General features: G+C 38.7%; 1 protein-coding gene across 2 annotated transcripts in view; it reads right to left on the minus strand.

Moving 5' to 3' along the window:
- zfhx3b (zinc finger homeobox 3b) overlaps positions 1-26,047 on the minus strand; it is a 446,200-nt gene that overhangs the window by 272,966 nt on the left and 147,187 nt on the right. For both annotated transcript variants that reach the window (XM_059993123.1, XM_059993124.1), the window contains exon 3: positions 23,894-24,390. In XM_059993123.1, the coding sequence (XP_059849106.1) occupies positions 23,894-24,390 (497 nt within the window). The remainder of the gene's footprint in view (positions 1-23,893; positions 24,391-26,047) is intronic.

The raw sequence follows: 26,047 nt of genomic DNA on the forward strand, positions 1-26,047 counted from the left end.
CTGTTATTTAAATTGTATTTCAAAACCCAGCTATTATCTTGTCTGAGGTTCACATAAGTTAGGCCACAGGATGCTTTAGTAACCACAGCAGGCACCACAGACCTTAAAAGATAACACTATTTATATTAATTCATCTGTTACCCTGACATTAGTCCTGTAGCTGGGTGTGATACCCAATGCCTCAGCTTCTATGCTTGATGTCTTGCTCATTATGCAATTTGACCAATTTGCTGCCAAAAGCAAACTCTGCCCTCAGGCAGAGGAGCAGTGGCTTCACACACACAAAAAAACAATGGCAACTGAACATAAAACAACAGCGCTCCAAATTATAATGCCCCACTCTATTGTTTGCAGAACTCAGTGAGATCTGTCAGGGGAGGGAGGATGGAGAAAGGAAAAGTAAATGACTTGCACTGATATAGCATCATTTACCTCAGGAGGCCCCAAAGCACTTTACGGCTAATGATGTGTTGTTTTTGAAGTGTAGTCACAGTTGGAACATTGGAAACACTGCAGCAAATTTGCACACAGCAAGATCCCATGACAAGTATAACAATGAAAGGATTTTCCTTCAGCGAACTAGACCGAGGGGTGAAAATTAGCTCAGACATCAGTGAGATTGCCCTCACGTTCCTTAAAATACCACATAGGAACCCATACGTCCTCCTGAGAGAGTCTGCGCAGTGAGATAGACGTCCAGTAGTGAGACAAGCTACACTGAAGTGCTCGCTTTAAGTGAGACGGTGACCCCAGAACCTAAAGCTGAGCGACCAGATCAGCCACAATTGACCCTGGGAACTGAACTGTGAACTATGATGGGTGTACCAGCTAAAACTGCAATCGAGTGCCAGGGCTCTTCAGGGGCTTCTCCTCAGGTTAGTCTGGAAATTAAAGTACAACAAACAGAGGGCACCGTAAGCACGGCGTGCATCCTAAAAAATACACTGCAAACCTATTACCACAAAGCCTGAAAGTAAAAATCCATGCAATTCATGTCCCGGCCTTACATGGACAATCTTCACCTCCCTTTCCTTCTTGTCATTGCTCCTTTCTTTACTTGCTCTTCAATAGCCCAATACTCAACAACCACTAACCCCCCATGGAGCTGTCCATCACCGCAGCCTGTTATTAACAATCCCATTAATAAGTGGCATTACCGGTATCCTAGAACTCATGCTAATATGTATGGCCCCTCAGAGAACCATCTTCTGCCCCTGCACAGGAGAGTTCAGTCAATCTAAAGAGCTTTTTAAAACAAAGAATCTTCGTGCTGTTAAGCATGGAAAAGTGTTGCAGATTTTTAATTGTAGCCTTTGACAGGAATATTGAATTTTAGATATTAGCACTATCACTACTGAGCTAGAGTGATAGAGCACCGGAATGGGTCCTAAGTACACCAAGCACCCATACACACTCATCCTATTTAATTTGCATCACATTTCTCCTAAATTCTATTTCTAAACTACACACCAGTGGCAATTTATCGTAGACAGTTGATTTACCAACCTACATGCCTTTGGGATGTGAGTGGAGACCGAAGACACTGCCTGAGCTGGGATTGAACCTGATTCACAGGAGCTGTGATGCAGTCACTGTACTACCTGAACGACTTGCCCTGAAGTTTCCCCACAGCTTCACATAAGCTATCTTCTAGTCAATATGACGTACAGCTTTACCAGAGGAAGAAGTACATTAATAACAATAACGTTAATTTCAAAACCAGGCATACATCAGCTCTGGCACAGTTTGCAGGCCATTACTTCCTACAAAGCATAGCCTAACATCATGAATGGCTGTGATGCTTCACTCCCAGATGAGCTCAATGTGTTTTTTACATGCTTTGAAAGGGAGAATAAAACTACGTCTGTGCAAATCCCTGCAGTATCTAGTGACCCTGTGGTCTCTGTCTCAGAGGCTGATCTTTGCAAGGTGTCAGGGCTCGATGGTGTACCTGGTAGGGTGCCGAAAACCCATGCCAACCAACCGGTGGGAGAGCTCAAGGACATTTTTAAACTCTTATTGTTGCAGCTGGAGGCTCCCACCTGTTTGAAAAGGGCGACAATCGTACCAGTGCCCAAGGACAAGATGAGCTGTTCAATGACCATCAGCCAGTGGCACTCACATCTACAGAAATGAAGTGCTTTGAAAGTTTGGCAGTGGCTAGAATCAACCCCTGTTTAAGTAATAACCTGGACCCACCGCAATTTGCCTATTGCCACAATAGGTCTACAGTAGATCCATTCTCACTGGCTCTCCACTCAGCCTTGGATCACCTAGACAATAGCAATACCTACATCAGGCTGCTGTCTACTGATTACAGCTCACTGTTCAACACAATTATACTATCAGTTCTAATCAACAAGCTCCAAAACCTGGACCTCAATACTTCCCCCTGCAACTGAATCCTCGACTTTCTCACTGGGAGACCACAGACAGTACGGTGTGGAAGTAACATCTCCTCCTCGCTGAACATCAACACTGGCGGATCTCAAGGATGCTTGCTTAGCCCACTGATCTACTCTCTCTCTACACCCATGACTGTGTGGCTGGACACAAATCAGACACCATCTATAAACTTGTCAATGACACAACTACAGTTGGCAGAATTTCAGATGGTGACAAGGAGGTTTACAGAAGCAAGGTAGATCAACTGGTTGAGTGGGGTCATAACAACGACCTTGCACCCAGGACATGCCCTCTTCTCATCGTTACCATCAAGGAGGTGGTACAGGAGCCTGAAGACACAGGCTCAGTATTTTAGGAACAGATTCTTCCCCTCCACCATCAGATTTCTGAATGGACAATGAACCAATATACACTACCTCATTTATTTTTTTGTTTTCATTTTCTTTTTTTTACTCTTTTTTGTTCTACTTATCTAATTTTATGTATATTTCTTTATTGTAATTTATAGTTTATTTCAACTATTGTATATTGCAATGCTCTGCTGCCACAGAACAACAAATTTCACCCCATATGCCAGTGATGGTAAACCTGATTCTGACGTCCACAATTTTCTTCAAGGCTTTATTGAAATTATTGAAACAAACTGAAGACATTGAATCATCAATTCTGTTTGCTTTATTAAATGCCACCTGTAGCTCTGGCCAGTTTAAACCAAATAAAACTGGCCTCAGCTAAAGATAAATGGCATAGCTTAAATTCAAGTGTTAGTATATTTATATAGAACCTTAACAGAAGTTTCAACGGTGACAACTGCGGTATAATGATCCACAGCCCTATCACAACCTAAACAGCATTGTGGAAGTCAGCACTCTGTTAGCCCTGAAAAAAGGGGATATTGGCCAAAAGAGGAATAGGTAAATTAGATGATGCCTTTAAAGAGTTAAAGGTGGTCTAACAAGGTGGATGATATCCCTTTATCCAATGGAAGTGTAAACATTATTTACATATCAGACTATAGTGCTTACTGTAAAGCACCCTGCTGCTTTTATAAAATGCAAATGTGTGAAACCACTAAAGTGAAAGTTGTCTGACCTTTTTCAACCATCTGCATCTGTAAAAAGAGAGAGGAATTCACAAACCCCTTTCTGCTTACCTGCAATTTTAATTACCTCCTCTCTTAAATCAAATCACATGGTTCCTATAAAGGTACTGTATTCATTTAAAAAATATTTAAAAGAATATTTCTTGATGAGAAAACAAGGTGTGAAGGATATTTTCCAGAGCAACAATGAGAACCAGATGACAATCTTTCTACCACAGGAGAGCTTTATTACAAAAGGATGTAATCTTCAAACACTTTTCGGCTGCCTAGGAACGAAAATGGAGAAAACATGAGTGCACAATGGCAGGTGATTTATAGACTGCAGGCATGCACAACGAAAGCAGCCAACAATTAAGCAAAAAAATTGTTAGTATTACACAAGAAAGGCCTAATTCATTCCAAGGACACAGAAACTCCAGACCAGGAGGGAAAAAGAAGACAAAAAATTAATTGGCATGGAAATATTTGGAATTGTCATTGATGAAGATGAAAATAAAGTAATACAGAAATATTTTAATTCTTTCAGGATTTAAATGCATATTTCCCTATTTCCTCTTTTCATAAAGGTGCCACAGTACTGTTTTTAACTTCCCTCTCCATCTTTCTTAAATAACTTGACGTTATTCAGTACAAAACAAGTTCATAGTATGGTCTTGTCTGAAGCTAAGAGGGAGGAGGGAGAGCCTTCTTAGTGGTAAAATATCATTAACAATCCTCAGCTACATATGTGATATTCTATTTCTTTTACATCTGTGGCACTTCACTGTTAATTCTGTTGCTCAAAAAAAGGGGGGGACACACAACGAGAGATTAATGGACAGATCACATTCCATACAGCTGTTATGCACATGAACTAGTGTTATAAACTTGCCTCAAAGGATAACGACTGACCAACCATGAGAGGGTGATAGTGCACAACCTATCGGATACAATGGATTTTCCTTGCACAGTAAACTTATTTTCAAAGGAATTGCTGCATTACTTCATTCTCCCACTGCCTATCCTACCAGTTATAAGATAGAAAAAAAAATACTTTCTTTTAATCTATGGAATTCAAGACCTAACTAAGCCAAGTACAACTGGGTGCATTATTAAAAAAAAATCAGAGCTTCTTTCCACATCACTGTGCTCTTGCCAAAATAGCCTTGATCGACAAAATGCCACATTTATTGATTCTGAAGGAATACTCCTCCCTCAGAATCAGTAAATGTTTTTTTGTTCTCTACTCCTTGTTCTGAAGGAGTGTGTTCATAGTTGCTTATTCTTTTTTCCACCACTGTCTTTGGTTTCCATTTTCCAAATGCTCCTCCCTCCCTGAAAGTGCTGCTGATTTTTCATTGTTCCGGCTACAGTTGCTTCTGCAAACGTTCTGGGAGCCACACGCTACATTCCCTTATTCTTGTTCTACTCTTCTGGACAATGGAAATAGTAAATTTTTTGGATCACCCAGGACATCATAGCTGACTCTCATCTTGTGTTCATCTACTAACTGTAGCTACATTTTCTAGAAGAGAATAGTGGACATTCATCAGGCACATAAATCTGTCATTTTATGTCTGCACTGATTATTAATGATTCTACATCTAGTCAGGAACTAGATCAGATCTATGGTTACTTTTAAAGATAAATTAAGGGAGCATACAGTTTGTTTGTTGGTGTTATCTATGCTATGGAATATTTCTTTAGTCCTCCATTTCCTCCCTTACATTTTAATATAAGGCAGACCAATGACATCTCAAGCCAGTGGACGTATTTGACTTCATTTCTCAACAATCTCGCCAATTAAAGCATCAAGGAAGAGTGAAATCATCTAGGATGAGAGCACAAGGTGCGACTGTTCAGCACCGTCTGCCTGTGCGTGAGAGGTCTCTCTTCTGCTGCTGCTCGCTGATCCCAGAGGAAGGTACTGGTGTACAGTCAGTCTCTCTCCCTCTCGCTTGATGCTACCGGAGTCCTGGGTCTCAGGCAAGGTTTAACCGATGCGATTTGTGGATTGGACTCAGCAGTTCATGTTACGATTTCTCTGGTCACTCCTTTTTTAATTGCTATTTTGTACGATTTTGATCAGGGCAGAATGGCTCTGCAGCCCACAGTCAACGAATGACTCAGCGCTAGATTGAACTGAATTGAGCTGGAATGAACATTTCTCGACTGCTTTGATGACTTTGTGGTTTGATGTTTTACATTCTGTGTTTTTCGCTCATTTTTATTGCCATTTGCGCGATTGGCTTTTTTTTTTGGCGCTCAGGAGGTTTAATGTTTTTCTTTGAACGGATTCCATGTTTTTCTTTGTTTTATGCCTGCCTGTGGGAAGACGAATCTCAGGGTGGAATACTGCATATATGCTTTGATAATAAATGTACTTTGAATCTTTGAGGCTGGTCAAAATTTGCCGATCATTTAAAGATGCAGTGAAATTAAAATAAAAACTGAAGGAGATGCACTTGCACTTTGCACTTGCACTTTTACCCAAATTTCTTAAGATTTGGGTAAACTACGTGGAACAAAAAGACAAAAAAACGTTTAATGCTATGCCTTTCTGTACATCACTGAATAGCAAATGACATTTTGTTTACCTTTACTGTGATGAAATAATATCGCATATACTGTGAAAATCTTACTCAAAGACACTGAACCAATGATAGAATTTGAAAGCTCAACAAAGAAAAGCTTAAAATTCAATAATTGTCTTCATTACAACAATATCCTCGATAGTTAGCATACATCCCCTTACTAACTATGCAAAACAACACACTAGAAATAGAGTTCTAGAAAAAAAAATGACAAGTTACATCAAATGTGTTGCCATGATATAAAAAAACACCCAGGCTTCAAGTATATTTTACTTCAAACACTAACAATTAGCCTTTATCTTAAGGCCAATGTAAATTAGCTGCAAACAAATGAGTAGATTATAAAGCTAAACTTGTCTCTGGTGCAAATGATTGGTTTCTATAAAGTTAGGCATTAACTTACTGGAACGTTTTCTGAATGAAATTGTGCTTTTATTTGGTTATTTTTCATTCTTAAAACAATATAATTCAGTCAAGAGATTGTTTCAATTTATTCTTCTAAGGCAGTTGTATAACTATTAAAAGTGCTCCTAAAATAGATATAATCTTAAATCTTCATTTCCTTAAATGTGTCTAGTTTCTAGCTTTGATAAAGGATTTCAACCTGAACTATGTTTTTCTTTCTACAAGTGCTGCCTAACCTGCTGAGAGTTCTCAGCTTTTTTTTTTCTGTTCTTATTTCGGATTTCAAGCATCTGCAGCTTTTGTTTAATAAGTCAAAATGTTTCTTTTACAGACAGCAATATTTCTTTTCACGAATGTGTCTAGTTAGCCTCAATGAATTTTTTATACTCTGCCTTAATATTTTGTTACAAAAAGCGAATGAAGGGGATCATCTCGCTGCTGCATGAAGATTTTACATGGGAAAGAACGTACAAACCCTAAATATCATATTGCGTCTATTAGCTTTCAGTTTCAGACTCTTATCACACAGGGTCCTCATTTGCCTTTTGTAATTGAGGTCAATTTTAGGTAATTCTTCTGCAAAGGACATTTTTTGAATAAAAACGAAGTGTTAATTTAGCCGATTATATTGATTCCTATATAAACCAACTGCCTCATTCTACTTATCAATTCTTCAAAGTTATTTTAAAATAAAAGGAGCACATTTATTAAAAATAACACAACACATAACTGCCACCTGAACTGCAATGGAGCTGACTTTACACCACCAACAAGTAAAACTCAATGGCTTTGTGAACTTCCAGGTAATACATTTTTTTACCTGTTTGATATAAAATGATTTCACATCTATATAGTTTTGTTTTAACTTTTCTTGATACAACGTCATGACGCTCTAAACACACGAGGCATGGCATGCTATTGACAATCCGGTGATAAAACTATTTGTGATTTGGATCACAAAAGCCCAAGTCATGGAAAAGCAGTAATATAGAAGTTTTCGGGCAGTAGATTAATAGGAAAATATATTTTAATTAGAAAAGGAGCAAAACTGCCTTTTCTGGAACAGAGTCAACTATAATATTCTTTGTGCATTATCCTATTCACTGGAAGTGAAGATAGTTTAATCTTGAAAGTTAATCTCTCATGGTCATTTTGATTGTGGAATGTGTTGATCACCTTACTTGAATATTTCAAACTGACGGCTTCTAAATTTTAGGCTCGACACCAAAGCTACATTCCCATCTACACTCCCCTCCCCCCCCCCTCACAATCCTTGGTATAGGACACAAACTGGGTTTGGGACACTCTGTACTTTAAGCCTAAACTTGGGCTGACCCTCTCAATAATACAAACATTCTCTAATGCCACAATTAGCTCACAGCTAATTGTCACGTGTCTGCTATTCCTTCACAGTTTCTTCAGTCAAAGGCTTGTCAGATAGCTTCTCCAGAGTCACATCACAAAGTTCAGAGCTATGTTGAAAAAAAATGTTATGTTGCGTAAATTTATAGCCACCGTGAATTAAAATGCATTCTTGGCCACAAGCTTTGCTCCTGCTTTGATATCATCAAGGCAGTAATTATTACCTCATCGCCAAACCAGCCGTTTATTTACAATTGCGCAAAAAAAGAGATATCAGGGCATCAAGCAGAAAGAACATTTTTAAAAACCCTACTATTACAGCACGCCAAATATACCACCATCCCTTTAAAATAATTTTACATCGACATTGAGTTAAGCAGCAAGATGCATATTATCCAGTGAAATGTGGAGAACCCCAAATAAGTAGTAAACACAGAGTTAACCCCTTCCACTTTAAACTGATATTCTGATAAAACTGGGGATGTTAAAGAGGCTAATCTCCCAAACACACCCTAAAGCTACCTTTAAAGTACCACATACGTGCCTTAGAATAATGTCTAGACATTCACCTCCGGATCTGTGTTGACGTGTAATGATACCGGCAGACCACTAAGCTGCTCTCTCTCCTCTTTCACAGCTCAGGTTCCAAAGAGACTAAAGAATGCCGACAATAAGAGTTAGACAGACAAATCATTAATTTATGAGTACAGTGCATCCGCTCGCTAATTAAAGTATATTTTCAACAAAGTTCCAATTATTAGTCAATGACCTCATCCTCAGGCTAACAATTGTGCTTGTGTGAAGGTGTCACTTGCAAGGATAGTTTGACTACCCTCACTGAATTAAACAAAAACAATCCAGTACCTTTTATTCTTTCTAAAGTATTTTCATATTAAGATTTGGACCAAACACTTTTATTGCAATTGTTTGCTGTTGATTTTAAGAATTTAGTTAATACTTCTTATAGAGAGGTACATTTTAACCGAATAGTTGCCCAATTAAATGTTCTTCCTTCTTTTCACAGGAACTAGTTGGTTTTGAAGGAGAACACAAACAAACAAGTTGAAATGCACTTTGTAGTTTGCAGAGAAGAGTGGTTTGTCTAAAGAGTAAATATCACATAATGGAAAGCTGGAACTAAGTTTTTTAAAAATCTTCTGACGTTTAGGTGCCTCTGCTTCTTTTTTAACTAAAATAGCATAAAAGCAACTTTTTGTGAACATAGGTTAGGTGCTTAAAATGATAAGATGTTTACTTCATTTTTGGCAACAGTCCATCAATACATAACAGTTTATTTGTCATTAAAAAAACCAGATAAAACAGAAAGTTTACTGTAATGTGCAACTTTCTGCACTTTCATTTGAAATTAATTTGCCTTACCATGCAAGATGAAAGATTTTTCCAGAAATAAGCTGAACTTGTGAAAAGGTTATAGCTTTTATGCCACAGAGAAGTGTTTCTATGCAATGTGTGTGCTGTGTGCATTTTACAGATTATGACAAATAATGGGCAGGATTAGCACTCAGTCATCAATGTTGCAAAATATAATAATCACTACTTTATTTTCAATGGCAACGATTTTATTTCCTCCATCACCCGCATTCTACACTGCAGCAGCATCCCAATGACTTCCTTACAGGACTGAAAGGATTACCCAGCTGTCTTACCTTTTAGGTTATTAAGTCTGCTGTATCACCACATTTACAGCCCAAACCCAGTCTCAGATAAGAAGAAGCAATAACATTCAATGTACTATTGTCACACAGATCTTACAATGGCTGGACGTATAGCTGCATAATTATTCAATATGAAGCAGAAGCTGTTCTAGGCCATTAAAACCATCTGCTTGCTCTATTCTACAAGATCAAAATCATTCTTTTGCTTCAGCACCACTTCTCTGCACTAATGTACCATCCTTCTCACTTCCCCTATCTAAACATCTCTTAAATATACATAGTGGCCTTCTTAAGCAGTTAACTCCAAGATCTCTCTGCCCATTTTGTGTAGGAATTTCTGATCTCAGTTCTGAATGGTCAACCTTTTAGTTTGATACTCTAACAACCAGTTCTAGACTTCCCTGCCAAGGGAAACACCATATCTGCATCTAGTGGACTTGAGATCATTGATCACTCTTCTAAAATCAAAGTCCCAACTCTGGAATCAAACTGCTGAACCGTTGCTGCACTCCCTGAATCCCAAGTATTCCGTTCCTTAGGTAGTGAGACAACAAATGCAGACAAAACTCGAAGTTTGGCCTCATTGGAGCCTTATATAATTGGAGCATTGTGTCTCAGATCTTGTACTTCATTCCTCTTGCCACAGTGACAACTATTTCATTTTACTTCCTTATTGCCTGTTGTAAATGCATGATATCTTACGATGACTTGTCTACAAGAACATCCTTCTGAAACTCAATGCTCTTCAATCTCTCCTCGATGCTTTCCATTTTCCTTCTGAAGTGGGTGACCTCACGCTTCCCACAGTATACTCTATCCAGTATTATCTCGAAACTTCCTCGCATCGTTGTCATTGTCCAATAGAGCCACATGAATCGGTATTAACAGTAAACATGGATACACTGGGCCTCCTCATTTAAATAATTAATACAGCCTATTAACAGCTGGAGACGGAACACCAGTCACTGTGGCAGTCCACTGGCTTCCCAACCTGAAAATTCCATGTTTACTTCTACTCTTTCTTTCCAGTTCCTTGACAAATCTTTTATCCACAACACATTTTCCCCACCTCCATGCACTCTAATCATATTGAATAATCTCTTCAATGCACCTTATTGAACTACTGAAAATTCAAGTGTCAGATTGTTTGCACTTATTTATTCTGCTAGTTATAGCTACATAAAACTCCAAAAAATATTGTCCAACTTCATTCCCCTTTCATAAATCCACATTAAATCTTCCCAAACCTGTTACTATTTTCTACAAGTTATCATTTCCATATTAATTGAATTCAGCAGTTTTCCCACTTTTGACATTGGGTTAATTAGTCTACAGTCCCTGTTTTCTTTCTACTTGCTTTGTTACATAATGGGATACAATTTTCTACCTTCCAATCTGTTGGAACCAAACTAAAAATTTATAAGGGGACAACAAGTGCACCCATTATCTCCATGGCCCTTCCTTCAAAACCCTAGGACGATGGCCACTGGCTTCTGGACATTTATCACCTTTCGGCTCCATTAATACCCCACGGAGTTTGGGGAAGAAGCAAGCACACAATAGCAAAGGTTTTACTCACAAAATATTTGCATTAAAAGTATATGTTCAAAATGCTTTAGTGACATTTATAATAAGCAAAGATGCGAGAGTTGGGCGTGTGATGAGTGGTTCAGGCCCCAGTTGTGAAACAATTGCAAAGGCCATCAAAGAAAACTGACATGGCTTTTAGCAATCCATCATGAGAATGGTTGCATTGGCGCTGATGTCAATTTTATTGCATTAAACCAACTCTAAATAGTCCTGCGACAAACTTTGTTTCTAATGATCTTGAAACAAAGAGAATGCAGCCGTGGATACATGAGGCTTGGCTTTTCACAATCAAATACCTGCAGAACTTTTGAGTCTTTTATGACTGCCCCCTTCCAAGGATAAGAATTATAATATTACTCTGCCAGGAACACTGCCGTGCAAAGCAGATGTGTTTCCAAATAAAGCAATGTAGAATTTATCAGCATCTGGCCACAGGCTCTTCCATGGATTTTGACAGCAAGACCTGAGGGATACCAAGATGATGAGGGGCAAAAAAAAAGCAACACTTAAAAGTCTGTATTCAATCCATGTGCATATTGTGAGCCCAGAACTAGGGTCAGGTCGATCAGAGCAAGCACTGTATACAAAAGAGCGAGAAACATTGGCCTAATGGATCTAATCTGCAAGGTGTTAAGGCAGAACGTGGTTGAAAGTTTATACTGAAACCCCCAAGGAACTCAATATCACAGAACTGATGGAGACTTACTGATGCTCTTTCACATGTGTGAGAGCCATTATAATGGCTGCTACTGCAGGAATATTTTATTTTTAACTGTCTTTAATGCAGAATTTGTGGTCCAAAAGTGTTAGTGTGTAATTGTAGAATTCACAATATTACGGCAAATAGCTCCTGAAATACACACGATGGACACACAATAACCATTATTCTTTACAATAGAAACATTACCACATTTTAATTTTAGCCAGCCGCTTATTGGGTTAAGCATTTCGAATGAAATCAGCTGCAACTTGCTATTGATATACTGTATTTAATTCAGCTGAAATATCTTGATTGTGAAATATCCCTGATCTGAGCTAGTAATTCATTTAATCAATAGGTTCAATGTAGACCTGGGGCAGCACGCAAGCCTGTCAGGTCACATTCAAGCCTTTGATGTAACAAAAGCAATTATTACATTCCTGGTGATGAGCAGTACCTGTCTGCTGCACAACAGAATGCCGCCTGCATCAACACCCTTTTTGCTGTGCAGAGACCCTCTGGAAAAAAAAGACACACGATATTTCTACCTAAACGTAAATATATCCTTGTAGCTGGCTGCCATATCTAAGCAGATCCTAATAGCAACCTCATCTCTCTTATGGTTCATTGCTAATATGCATTTATTTGACTGTCTCTGCATAAGACAAATCACTCTGCAGAAAATATATACCATTTAAACATGGGGTGGTTTTAGCAGCCCAGAGAAGCAATTTTTAAAATAATTTATATATCTACCTCCCTAAAAATCTTTAATCTTCAAGTTTCCGTTAAAATTAAAATGTATTGTTGTTCCCATGGAAAAAGAACAACAATGGTTAGTGAGTGTCCATCATATGAAGTTCAGGGCTATTTGCCACAGTATTGTGAATCCTATAATCACACACCAACCCCTTTGGAGCACAAAGCCTTTTCTGGACGTTATTAATTCTTCAGGTAACACAAGAGATTTCACATAGATCTTTTTTTGTTTAAAATGTTGCAAACGATCTGGAGAAGAAGAATTTCAGAGTTGTGTACTTTGATAATAAATGAACCTTTGACTTGGGGGTTATAGATGAGACAGACAAAATATTCCAATCACCGAGTAACTTTAGCCCAGGATTGATGAAGAAAGGTTGAGTGGAAATGTAGCAGAGTTAGGATAATACATTAAAACTTTTTCTTGCCTGTAATAATTCAGAAATACTCGCCTCAGCCTAAGTGAATTCCACACTGAAAGAAATCTCTAAGGGTTAACAAGTAATGAGAATTAGAAAATTTAAACCACTTTGCTACACTGTGCCAAAGAATGCATAAGTTAATAAGACACAATCCTCCTTGCTAACATCGAATCATTCCTATAAATATAGAAAGCAATTTAATTATTTATCCTATTTATATATAAAGCAATTTAATGACGACTTTTAAAAGATAGGTTTTCATATCGGAATATTATCATTTAAGCTGGGGAAACTCTCCAGCCCCACAGCCCAAATTAAATTGGTTACTAACATGAATAAACAGAGTAAGCCAACGTCAGCCAATGCAGACAGCAGGAAAAGGGAAAGGGAGTACATTAGAGATTTCATCTGTGATAGGACCTATGCTCACACTCATTCTGTAACTGGCATCTGGAGCAGATTTGCTACAACAGACATTGAAGAACTAGATTACATCCAGTTAACTGAGCTCTAAACTGATTATGCATGTGCCAAACTAATGGATTACATTTGCAAGAGGAAAAATAACATCCAATCAATCTCAATTACGGCAGACCACACCAGCCCAGATAAACTTGAAAGTATCCAGCAACTACCCACAACTGTACCTCCTTGCCTTACCAACAGTTCTACAGAAAACGATTGGTGTATTCAGTCAGAAATGAAAGTGGTTGATAGAGAAATACCATCACAGCAAGGCAGCAAGCATTAGAGAGACTGTAACATTTTCTGAAGGCTTTCTGGCCCAGTGTTTAACTAATTTTAGAAAGCATTGGCCTTTATGTCTCCATGGTTTCGATTTGTTAAGTAAGAAGTTTTTCTTGATTAATAAGAAAACCGAAGGTTATGGGGAGAAGACAGGGGAATGGGGTTGAGAGGAATAATAAATCAGCCAGGATGGACTCGATAGGTGAAAGGCCTTTGTCTACTCCTTTGTCTTATGCCTTAAGTTAACTGCCAGAGGATACTGGATACAGATAGGATGAAGTTCAAATTCTATGATGGGTGTTTGGGGTAGGGGAAGTGGTGCTGGGCAAAGGAATGGAGTGACTGAGAACAGCTTGTCTGCCTGTTATTCCCGTCTTATACATGAAGACTGACCGTGCCTTACTCCTGCCACTTGTTTTCACCCAATATAGTTGGGCTGAAATGTGGTTTTTGGGGACTTTAAGAACAGAGGCTACAGGAGTAATTAACAAAAAAACAGGCAAATGTAGTTGCTCCCTATTTTAAAATCATACACTCTGTAATTTCATGTTTTTTGTAAATGCCTGACACCCACATTTGTAACAGGAAATGCCTTTGTAAAACCATAAGGCTATAATTTTAGAAATCTGATTGCCATGGTGTTCCAATGCCTCTACTGGCAGGCCAGTGTAAATGTTTTGAGAAGATTAAAACACACAGGAACTACATTTATACTGATGTAATTTTATTTATACAAGACTGGCTAAAAAGTTGGTTTAATTGGATCAAAAATGGCTCCAAAATCAATCATTTTACAAAGAAAAGTAGTATTGACTTGTCACAGGCAGATACACTGAGTTTTGGGTTGTTCTCCCTTCAAAAGATGAACATCGACAAGTCCCATCCTAGCCACCAGGAGGAGCAGTTTGTGCTTTCAGAATGCTCAACCACGGAGAGGGGAAAAGGAGGTGAGAATGGTGGAGAAATAAATTTCCTACACCTTCTCAAATCCTACAGATCAGAGGATGAATAGCAGATGAAGGGGAGAGTAAAGGCCTAAATGGAAGCTGTAAAACTTGAAAAAGTTAAACATAAATAATGCCTATAGGTTTAGCAATCTGCCATTTCTTTAACCCTAACAAATTATTTTAGAGTAACGTATACAAGAAAAGATGTCAAAGATTAGGGTAAAATCAAAGATCAGAGCTAAACAATTAGCATTAAATACTGAAGTGATGTGCATTAAGAAGCAAGGAGTTTCAGCTTACATGTATTTACATGCATATATATACACACTCACAAGCCATTATGCATACGTACACACATGCATGCACTTCCACACACTGTTAATCAACCCCATCCTTTTCATATCTCCATCCCATTCCTTGTGAGCTGCCCAGGCTGACGCTGGAATGAAGTTTTAGAGATTGTAGATGAACAATATCATCAACTTTTTGTACAATCACTGAAATAAAACAATCAGATCCTGTCATGGCTATTGAAAGTTTTGCACAAAGTAATAACGATGCCTGTCTTATCTCAGATCTTTTTAAGGATCAAAGTTAAAATTCCCTTTCCATTTGATGCAACAAACCTTGACCTGCTTCCTGACTCAAAACTTGGGCCCTCAGAAAAAAAATATTCCATGTCTGCAAAAAAATGAAAAGCTCTCTATTAGATGTTGCAGTCTTCTTCTGCTCCAAAGAATAAAGGCACAGTGAAGATCCTGTTCCCTGAGAAGCCAACTTCATGGCCATTTCATCCAATAATTTCACAAGTTGGCCGAACACTTACTCAGATGTGGCTTCAACGACAGCAAGTTATATTTTCAAAAAACATATCCTTTCAATGATTATAATACAAACCAACATTTTATTTGCTTTATTTATCATCAGCAAACATGGTCCCTACAATTTTAATCATTTGCCTCATAATATTCCCATTAATTCTTTGCTGTTCTCTACCTCATGATTTTAACATCTCACTTCAATCTACTTATCTGCAAGATTAACCTCTGGTCCTGTATGTAACCAATGTGCTATTTAAACATCTGCTAAGTGGTCCTATCTACTATTTATCCCTGAACTAACGCGGTTCAATATAGACTACTATTTTCTGATTCTTGCTGGTGTTTCTGTGATCTTATTGCTTGGTTCCATGAGTAACGAGACTTCAAAATTATTTCATTGGTTGTATGTACATTCAGATGTCTAGGAATTATGGAAAGAGCTGGATTAACTCCAGGATGTTTCTTTAGAGTGTTTTCTGTGGCAATTATCATTCCACTCCCCCGATATACCGACCAGTGATGAGTATATGCTTTTTCTGAGTTGAGTGAGCACAGCCACTCAGTATTTGCACCTGGCTGTCCAAACTCTGAAGATATGACTAAGTCAGTGGCAGTGTGATCCACAGTGCTTTCTGCATGTCTTAACAACTTCAAATTCAGGCTCACGGATGAAAGGAAAAAAAGGATTCCATTTTATACACAACATCCCCCTAAACTCCGATGCAGCATTTTTTTCTATCAGTTTAACTAAGGTCTTTTGTTGCTCCTACTTAACATTATGTTTTGAATTACAATCCTATTTTTAAAGAAGGAGCCATAGGCACATATTCTGACATGCGTTTTGCATATTGTTAACTAGTAGATGGAAAGCAATTAAGCTCCATTTACTCCAAGTCAGAAAGCAGCAAACAATTAACGTGTTTGCCCTCTTTGCTTCCCTTCCCCACATAGCCATAAAAATCATAAGCTGCGTGAGATAGCACTCATTCCATACATTATTTACTGGTGTCAATAACTATTTAACTATGAACTCATCCTGACCAAAATCCTATATGACAAAAGATTGGTATGGTTTCCATAAGATGTATGCCAAGGCTGCTTCTACCTACGTATTGACCACAGGCAAGAAGTGGACAAAAAAGTTATACAATCTAATGATCTTCCAAATCAATGGAAGTTCATCAATTTTTAAAAATATGTTGTTCGTTCACTTATGCCTTGAAAAGTTTGTTGTTTTCCCACAAAGTCCATGAAAAAAGAAGAACCTGTGGGAGGGGGTTGGTGAATGTGTTCTTCTCACCAGCATACACAATGCCAGGCTCACATCAACCGTTTCAGTGCCCAGTCTCCATATTTCATGTTTACAGTGGTACACATGGACTCTGGAATGGGGTGATATTCCAAGATTAGTTGGGAGATGCTAAAATCAACTCTACAAATGTGAAACGTCAGATGAATCAATAATTCACACTTGTTAACTTAAGTCCCGCCATTTGACAGTTTTAGAAGCAGAATTGCAAAGCCACTGTTTATTAAACAGGAGATGCATGTGTCATACTTCATTATTTAAAAATAGGACAATTTCTAGCACGTGGTAATCTTTGTCAAGTTTTCATGTTCAAAGCAACTTTGTGTAGTCTTATACAGATTGCCCTTATCTGCTGTAGCACCACCACCAGAGTGAGGATTTCATTGCAGCATTAGATTGCACGAGCAATTTCCATTCCAACATACAGTAGTTGTCTTAGAATCCATCTGTGGTCAGGAGCACCAATAATGCAATCAGCCTCCAAAACTTATTCCAATCGCTTCAATGGAACCGAAGTTCAGATGTAATGTGCAGCATTCTGTTGCTAAAATACAGCATGTTTTGCACTACTGTCCAGAGTTGAATTGCTATGCAAAGTGAGTTGTAAAGCAACATGAAAATTAGGACAGACTGTTCATTTTAAAATTAGATTTGAATTCCATTTATGTTTCCTGGTTCACATGCCGCTCTGGGTCCTAACTGTGCTTGCAGTGTCAGGATGAATGATAACTAAATAGAAATTTGCTCAGGTGGTACCTAAAATGAGAAAGCATTTTATACTCTTCACAAAATTAAGAATTTGTTATACTGGGGGGCGGGGGGGGGGAATCTTTGCAAGTTATTAGTTTGCACTGTTAAATGGGCGGCAGGGTAGCGTAGTGGTGAGCACAGTACTTTACCGTGCAGGCAACCCGGGTTCAATTCCTGCCGCAGCCTGTAATAAGTTTTGTACATTCTTCCTGCGACCACATAGGCTTCCTCCAGAGCTGCTCCAGTTTCCTCCCATACTCCAAAATAGGTTAACTGATTATAAATTGTCCCACGACTAGGCTGGATTAAATTGGGGGATTGCTGGGTGGTTTGGCTTGAAAGGCCTATTCTGTGCTGTATCTCAATAAATAAAAATAAACAAACATGGTGCTTGAATTCAGTACTTGACTCCTGCATTCTGATCATCAAGCCTTTGGAACGATACTTCAAATATGTCACAATAAAGAGCTCTGCTGCAGAGTTGTCCTTTGACAAACCATGCAGACAGATTAGCACAGAATCAGCTCCCAAAATACAGAGGCTGCTCTGCGATCCAATCTCTGCTTATTCTTAAATGAAACAGCTTTACTGGCAGGAAAGCGGCACTAAAAAAAAATGTCCCAAAGCTACTGCCAAGTTGGGTTAACTACAAGTCTGTGCCTGACATTGAGTGGAAGGTAAGTGGAATAAGGCTGGTAGATTTATGGCCATTTGTACCTGATTGTTCATACTAAAGCCATTATGGAATGATTAGAGAAAAAGGTGAAGCTTTAAGTCCAGTGAAAATCAATACAACTGTCTACAGCAATTCAGCTGCCTGAGTCGAGTACCATTAACTGGATCTTTATCCCGTCTTAGGTTACAGGGAGCTGGGTACAAGCTTGCTGCATGCCCACCTGAACTGTTTTCTCAAGTCAGATTGTTAAGCTATTTTTCTCTGTTTTCATAACCATGACATTTTACAGTTGTTGAAGATGTGAAACTGTACCCAATATCATTGAGATTGTTTGAAAGCTGTATGAAAACTACTTCTTAATGCTTCTCTCCAATGCCTACAGATCTCTCCTCTCCTCAATATATCATATTTGTCTGTAGCAGGATCTTTACCACGGCATCATAATATTGATATTCTCTGTCCGACACCAAAGCAAACTGAAAAATCACACAAAGTATCCTTGAAGAATGTCTGTGTATTACACTCTTTATCCAGAAATATCAATCATGCAATTTATTTAAGTACCATCACAATTTTGGTCGTTTGTTTTACTTGTACCTTACAAATGTCAATTCTTATTTCAGCAGTAAAGTACCATTGATGAGGTGAGGAGGGATGAAGCAAATATGTTCTCCAAACCAGTTCCACTGAAGACTTTTATATCCATTCTAAGATATCCTACACTTCCTTTTTTCAAAGAAATAATCAGCAAGTTGATTAACAGCACAGATCAACACTGCCACAAAAATCAAACAACACGCATGTTAATACACTCAGTGGCCACTTTATTAGGTACACCCAAACACCTGCTTGTTAATGCAAATACCTCATCAGCCAACCATATAGCAGCATCTCAATGCACAAAAGCATACAGACATGGTCAAGAGGTTCAGTTGCTATTCATACCAATCATCAGGATGGGGAAGAAATGTGATCCAAGTGACTTTGACCGTGGAGTGATTGTTGATGTCAGACAGGGTGGTTTGAGTATCTCAGAAACCGCTAATCTCCTGGGATTTTCACACACAACAGTTACTGGAGTTTACAGAGAATGTTGGAAAAACAAAGAAAGAAATCCAGTGAGTGACAGCTCTGTGGGCGAAAATGTCTTGTTAATGAGCGGGGTCAGAGGAGGAGAATGGCCAGACTGGTTCAAGCTGATGGGAAGATGACAGTAACTCAAATAATCATGCTTTACAACAGTGGTGTGCAGAAGAGCATCTGTGAACCCACAGTGTGTCGAACCTTGAAGTGGATGGGCTACAGCAACAGAAGACCAATAGCTTCAATCGGTACATTTAATGTCAGAGAAATGTATACAATATTCAAACTGAAATTATTTTAGATACAGGATAAAGTGGCCACTGAGTGTATACTCACATTTATTAACCCTTTAAAGTTCAGATACAATACAGAGACTTCAGAGATTATGGTCAAGGATATTTACCGGTCCATTTCTAGAAAAGTATTAGAGTGCATGGAGCAACTAATTCTGCAGCTGAGTGGAAACCATTCCTTAATTTATACCATGTGTGATCTTGAAAGAAGCTTAAAACAAACAGTTTGAACCTCTGGGATTTCAAGTAGGACTCTGCTCCCTTCAGTCAGAAAGCTGTCCCAGACCTCAAAGTCGGAGGTATTTCTGAGAGGTCTGACCTTACATTAGCCAGAAGGATCGTCTCCAAATATGTGGTGCTGCATATTTGTGTAGCCAGCAACAAAAATAAATCGAACATTAGTTGTCTTAGCTGAAAACCCTAACAATTAAAACCTTTATAACTCATGTTATAAAAGCTGCAACCACGTACAGTAACTCTTAAGTCTCAGCAGTCAAAAATAGAATAGAGTCAGAATAGAGTCTGCCACCATATCTCCACTAGGAATTCCACCCCAACTCCCCAATTCACTTATCAACAAAAGATATGTTAACCACAACTCTATGCAAAAAGAACAACACGTTCACACATAGCACAGCATTTCAGGAGAACTAGATCTTTTTGTGCAAGAAAGCGAATTAAATAATGGCATCAAATCAGCTTTCCGTCTGTTGCCTGACCAGTTCCACGGGCCTTAGTTTTGCTTGGAATCAAAAACAGCAGACTGCTGATTTTAAATGTAGTAGTATATTCACCCATTACTTCACACATCAAAATTCAGCAACACTGCTATGTTTTGGACACGGGAGCAAAGGAGAGGGCTTTTGCAACTTCAATGCTCAAAAAAAAACAAATCAACATGAATATGATGACTATTTTTATCCTTCCAGAAAGATCATTCCCATATCATGCTTCTTTTCCTGCATCATTAACTTGTTCTGTTTGGTTCTACGATTCTTTTCCATGCAATGAGAAAGATAGATATAGACAGAGTAAAAGACATTAAAAACCAATGGAACAGAACATCATGAACAAGCAGAATAGAACTGCAGGGGAGCAAGTTGGAAGGGGACATGGAGAAAATGCTATGGGAAAGAGGTCAGAGGAAAAAGAAGTGGGAGGCATTTAAAGAATACTGCAACAAATGAAAAATAAGGTATCTGTGCCAGAGGGTGAGATGCACCTACACTTTTCAGTGTGTTGTCTACAAACGATAAACACCAGACATGTCCCGCAGTCAAGCAGGAATACTGGGATTGATTCGTGTTTGCCAGGAGGAAGGTGGTGAATTCCAGGTAGATTTTTTAAAAAGGTAATTCAGGATCGTGGGTATCTCCAACAAAGTTGGCATTTATTACTCAGCCCACAACTTATAGCTTGTGAGCATTTGACTGGCTTGTTAGGTCATTCAATAACTCAGGTAGGAGCAAAATACAATAGCAAGATGGAATTACATACACACCAGATGAAGCAAGAAGGACCCTTTGTGGAGATAATTTACAACAATCTGAATGTTTTTTTACGGTCAATTTTCCCCAAAGCCAGCATCTTCTACCCCATGGTTCAAGAAATTCTCATCTGACAGTCATGATTTGTACTACAATAGTGTGAATTACCAAAGAGTACACAGGAAACCAAAGAGAGCTAGTATGAAATGAAGATAGAACTTCTACAACTGTCAAGATAGAAAGGGTAGATATGAACTGCAGGGGACTGTCTGTGAGGAGCAAATCAAAGGGAGTGTTGAAGACACTAGATATGTTGCAGGTTACATGCTCAAGTGCATTCATGTTTGTGCCTACAGAAAGTGAAATGGGGCTGAAGGAATAAAAGTGATGCAGCATGGCAGATGTTGGGAGATTTAAAAGTACACAACAGGTGAAGTTATTGCCTGAAGGTGAATTACTTGGGTACAAGATGATGGCCTAAGCAGATAGGTTCTGGCGGTCCTGCTATTACTGACCTACGTATAAACCCTAGACCCAGAAGCACTAGAGAAGCTGTTTACGTATGATCATAAACTGGGAGGGATGGGGTGGGAGGTAGTAGAAACTCTTGCCAGATATAACAGTCCATAGATTTCAGAAGAATCCAAACAATACTTGTATTTGGGCAGAACTCCAGCAAAAAGAATAAAGAAGGGGGTATAGGAGCCTCAGGACCTGCACCATCAGGTTCAGGAGCAGTTATTGCCTTTCAAAGCATCAGGATCTTGAACTAGAGGAGATAGCTCCACTTATTCCATCACTGAAGAACTGTTCCCACAACCTATGGACTCACTTTCAAGGACTCTTCACCTCATGTTCTCAATATTCATTGCTTATTTACTTATTATTACTTTTTTTTGCACATTGGTTGTTGTCTGTCCTATTGGGTGCGGTCCTTTGTTGATTCTACCATGTTTCTTGTAATGCCCACAAGAAAACAATTCTTGGGGGGGGGGGGTGTGTGTGTGTGTGTTTTGATAATAAATTTAACTCTGAACTTTGAATGCTAAAGTGAAGTAGAAGGTTAAGTGCATTTGTTGAAATGAAAGAATACTTGACTAGATAGAGAAGCGAGGTAAGGGATGGTAACTGAAAAACAAACTTGCCTGGGCACAACAAAGCTGCAGTCAACCAACCCTGATTAATTTCTGATCTACACCAGCAAATGAGTAGACAATAAGTTTGAAGCCAAGGAACTAAAGCTGTGACATTACTGCCCGTGTTGCATTCCTGGGTATCAGGAGAAAGTTTCACAGCCCGAAGCTGCTACAGAGGAGAGTTAAATGATCCTCGAAGACTGAGTAATGAAGAAAAGCTAAAACCTGAGAATCTTTCAGAATAGAAAACGAGACAGTTTGGATACGTATGGCACCCAGCGGAATATGAAAAAAGCAAACCCTAGGTACTAAATCAAGCTAAATGGCAACTTTATGACAAGTAGGCAGTGAAAAATTAAGAACTTCACAGACAATGCAAGAAAGCATTGTTTCTCAGTACAAATGGGTGGGAAGTGGGGGGGGGGTAAAGGTTACATCAAATCAGATTACAGCTCCTTACAATAAATGGGCAATGTATGCCAAATGGCCTTGACTTCTCTTTTTGAACTTTGCATTCAAAAATACAAGAAGCACATACAGTACGTCAGCACACAGGATTGATCTGGTGCAGTTGGGAAGGGAAGAGTATGTGAGAGTGTCAGAACCAAACAGTCCAGTATCAGAATAATGTAATGCAATAATAAAAGCAAAGGCTTTTTCCCAGGAATGGAATGGCTAGCACAAGAGGGCACAAATTTAAGGTGCTTGGAAGTAGGTACAGAGGACATGTCAAGGGTAGGTTTTTTTACGCAGAGAGTGGTGAGTCTGTGAATAGGCTGCCAGTGATGGTGGTGGAGGCGGGTACAATAGGGTCTTTTAAGAGACTCCTGGATAGGTACATGGAGCTTAGAAAAATAGAGGGCTATGGGTAAACCTAGGTAATTTCTAAAGTAAATACATGCTCCGCACAGCATTGTGGGCCGAGGGGCCTGTATTGTGCTGTAGGTTTTCTATGTAATGAGGTCACAATGATATGTAATGCTAACCTAACCAATTTCATATTAACTTTATGTATAGTTTTCTATAAATCCTAGGAGGTGCTGCATTGGGAGTCAACATTTGTATTCTAGATTTACTTAATTGACTAAAATGGATCAGTGTATTGATTAATGAGTCAGGCAATCAGTCATGTGAAGCCTGTTGAACAACAGCCTGAGGGGCCAGTCTTCAGCAAGCTTGATGTTGAACCCTGATTAAACAGGAAAGTTTTTCTTTAAATAAAACAAAATAATTTGCTCTCTTGTGTCACTCCCTTATGCTTACATTAAATGTGGAATCCTCAAGCCACCTAATCTTATTGGACCATTAGAACAGCCAGTTGAAAAAAAATAACTTTCGCCTGCTCCACATATCAAAGTATTTCTAACTTCAGCAATAATTTTTCTTATCTAAGGACCCTTCCTCTAGGTCCATCATCTTCAATTTTACCTCAGACTTTGATGGAAATCTGCTACATTCTTGATTACTTTAAACAATATATATGTTATTTAATTGCCTTTTTAAATAACATCAAATATATAAAAGACCTTTGCAGACAACCTTTCATTGACAAATATTTGCTTTGAAAAATAGCATATATGGAGAATATAATGACTGCTATTCACCATGATTCAGAAACACCGCATGGGGGAGAATGTTGCTCTCCTTACCTTGTATAATTTCAAGCTGGCTTCATGCCTTGAGTTGACCGTGTGCAATCGCAGCTTCTCAATGCTATTGGTGTAGTAGTCGCACGCGTTGCATTTCAAGTGCACTGGGTTCCCAATGGCTACACACTTCAGTCGCCACTCATTGGCCTTCCCTCCTTCCTTGATGTGTGCCACAAGCTGATATTTCTGCACATGCTTGTCTGTCTTACAGTGCAACTGGAAGTTGGCCTTGAGCTGGGTGTTGTAGCGGCAAAGCTTGCACTGGTAGGAATCACCAATGACAGCCTTCCACTCCTCTTCAGGAAGGTGCCGCTCAATGTTCATGTGCAGACCCAGCGTCTCCAGGTTGTCCGTGGTGAATCGGTTGCAGACGGCACATTGAAAAAGCTTCAAGGAAGGGTCATTTGTGGTTGTGAACGTTTCGCCAAGGTTCATGAGTTCCTCTGACACCAGTTGCCCGCCTCCCAGTCGCATGTCAATAGGAATCTCACCGCCAACTGCATAAAACCAAAGAATAAAGAGCAAGAATGTTTACAGTGCCAGGATGTGATGTCCAAACCCTTAAAGAAAATCCTGAATGATCAGCCTGAACTCTTCTTCTACAGCCAATACTGACAATGCTGTGTCTGTTATTAAGGTTCAATCTCCCATCATTGTGTAGGGATAAAATCAGCTGCCTGGTAATGCTTTATGCAAATTAAATGGCCAATCTCCTGCAATGTTCAATCGGTAGATATGAGAGTGAGCGATGCCTATTTACTTGATTTGTTGATGGTAAGCCGTGCTTAACAGTTTACTTTATGCTCTTGTCCCTGACTACAAGACTGAGATGGTCAAAACTCATTTTACTTCTGATCAGTTATTAGTCTTCAGGGACAATGATTCCTATCAGCTAATGCCAAATTAGATTTAAACTTTAGCTTATACAGATTTCAAAGGTAAGCACGCAGTATGCAAGTAAAAATAGAAAGAAGAGCTCTGAATATGGCCAAGCTCAAAATTGCTTATATTTGTATTGTTTGATTGCATAATTAAGTGTAACACTTTGTTAGGATTCAACCTAAAATACAGCTTAAAAATATTTAATATTCATTTCAACTCCAAGATGTTGGCAACGGTAACTACTTTGGTGTTACACATCAATGAACCAGGACTGCAGAACACACTTCATATTAAAGTTATTTCAAAGAAACAATAGTTTAGTTCAACCCAGGAGTTACTTTCTTTTCTGTGGATTTTTCCATCTAACCCCCATTTTGATTGATGACTGCAAGATTTTGTAATCTTCAATAGGTCAATAGGTACATTTAATGTCAGAGAAATGTATACAATATACATCCTGAAATTCTTTTTCTTCACAAACATCCATGAAAACAGAGGAGTGCCCGAAAGAATGAACGAGAGTTAAATGTTAGAACACAAAAGACCGTCCCCCAGCTCCCCACTCCCACGCACAAGCTTCTTTTGAAAACTATAGCAAATAAAATGCTGGAAGTACACTCAAGGTCAGTCAGTATCTGGAGAGGGAAAACACGTTTGAGCAAAAATCCTTTTAATGAATTTCAGGGCACTGAATTGCCTCTTCTTACCAGAAAATGTGGTTTCTAACCGAACAGAAACAATACGTTTGTAACACTGTTTTTATTTCAGACAGACACCATGAGGAATTTTTGATATTTTCTTTAAGTCAAATATTGTCAATGTAAAACAAGGTTTTTTCTTAGCCAACCTAACATTCAGAACAGCAATTTAAAACTGATCTCAGTCTGCTGATCAGCACAGAAAAAAAGATGTTCTTAATGATTTTAGTCACGAGCTGAAAAACAGAAGGCTTGGGAAAAAGGAAATAAGTTAAAGAAATATACTCAGTGTAGAAAACTGTTTTAAAATAGCTGCAGTGAAACTTGTGCTATGTCTCAGGAACAGCAGAGGTAGAGCTAATTATCCCATTACTGTGTCAATACATCCATTTAACAGAGTTGTGTCAGTGCCAGTGCGATGGGTGAGCTCATCAGTGGAAGGTGAAAACCTCTGCGCTGTACAGATCTGTCTAATGCCTCTTACTACACAATCTTTAATACATCATTGACCAGACAAAACCAAGAGCTGACCTTGTCCAACTTACAGTAAATTAATAACAACAAGATCTTTATT

The sequence above is a fragment of the Hypanus sabinus genome, chromosome 17 (assembly GCF_030144855.1).
Source record: "Hypanus sabinus isolate sHypSab1 chromosome 17, sHypSab1.hap1, whole genome shotgun sequence".
NCBI classification, from domain to species: Eukaryota; Metazoa; Chordata; class Chondrichthyes; order Myliobatiformes; family Dasyatidae; genus Hypanus; species Hypanus sabinus.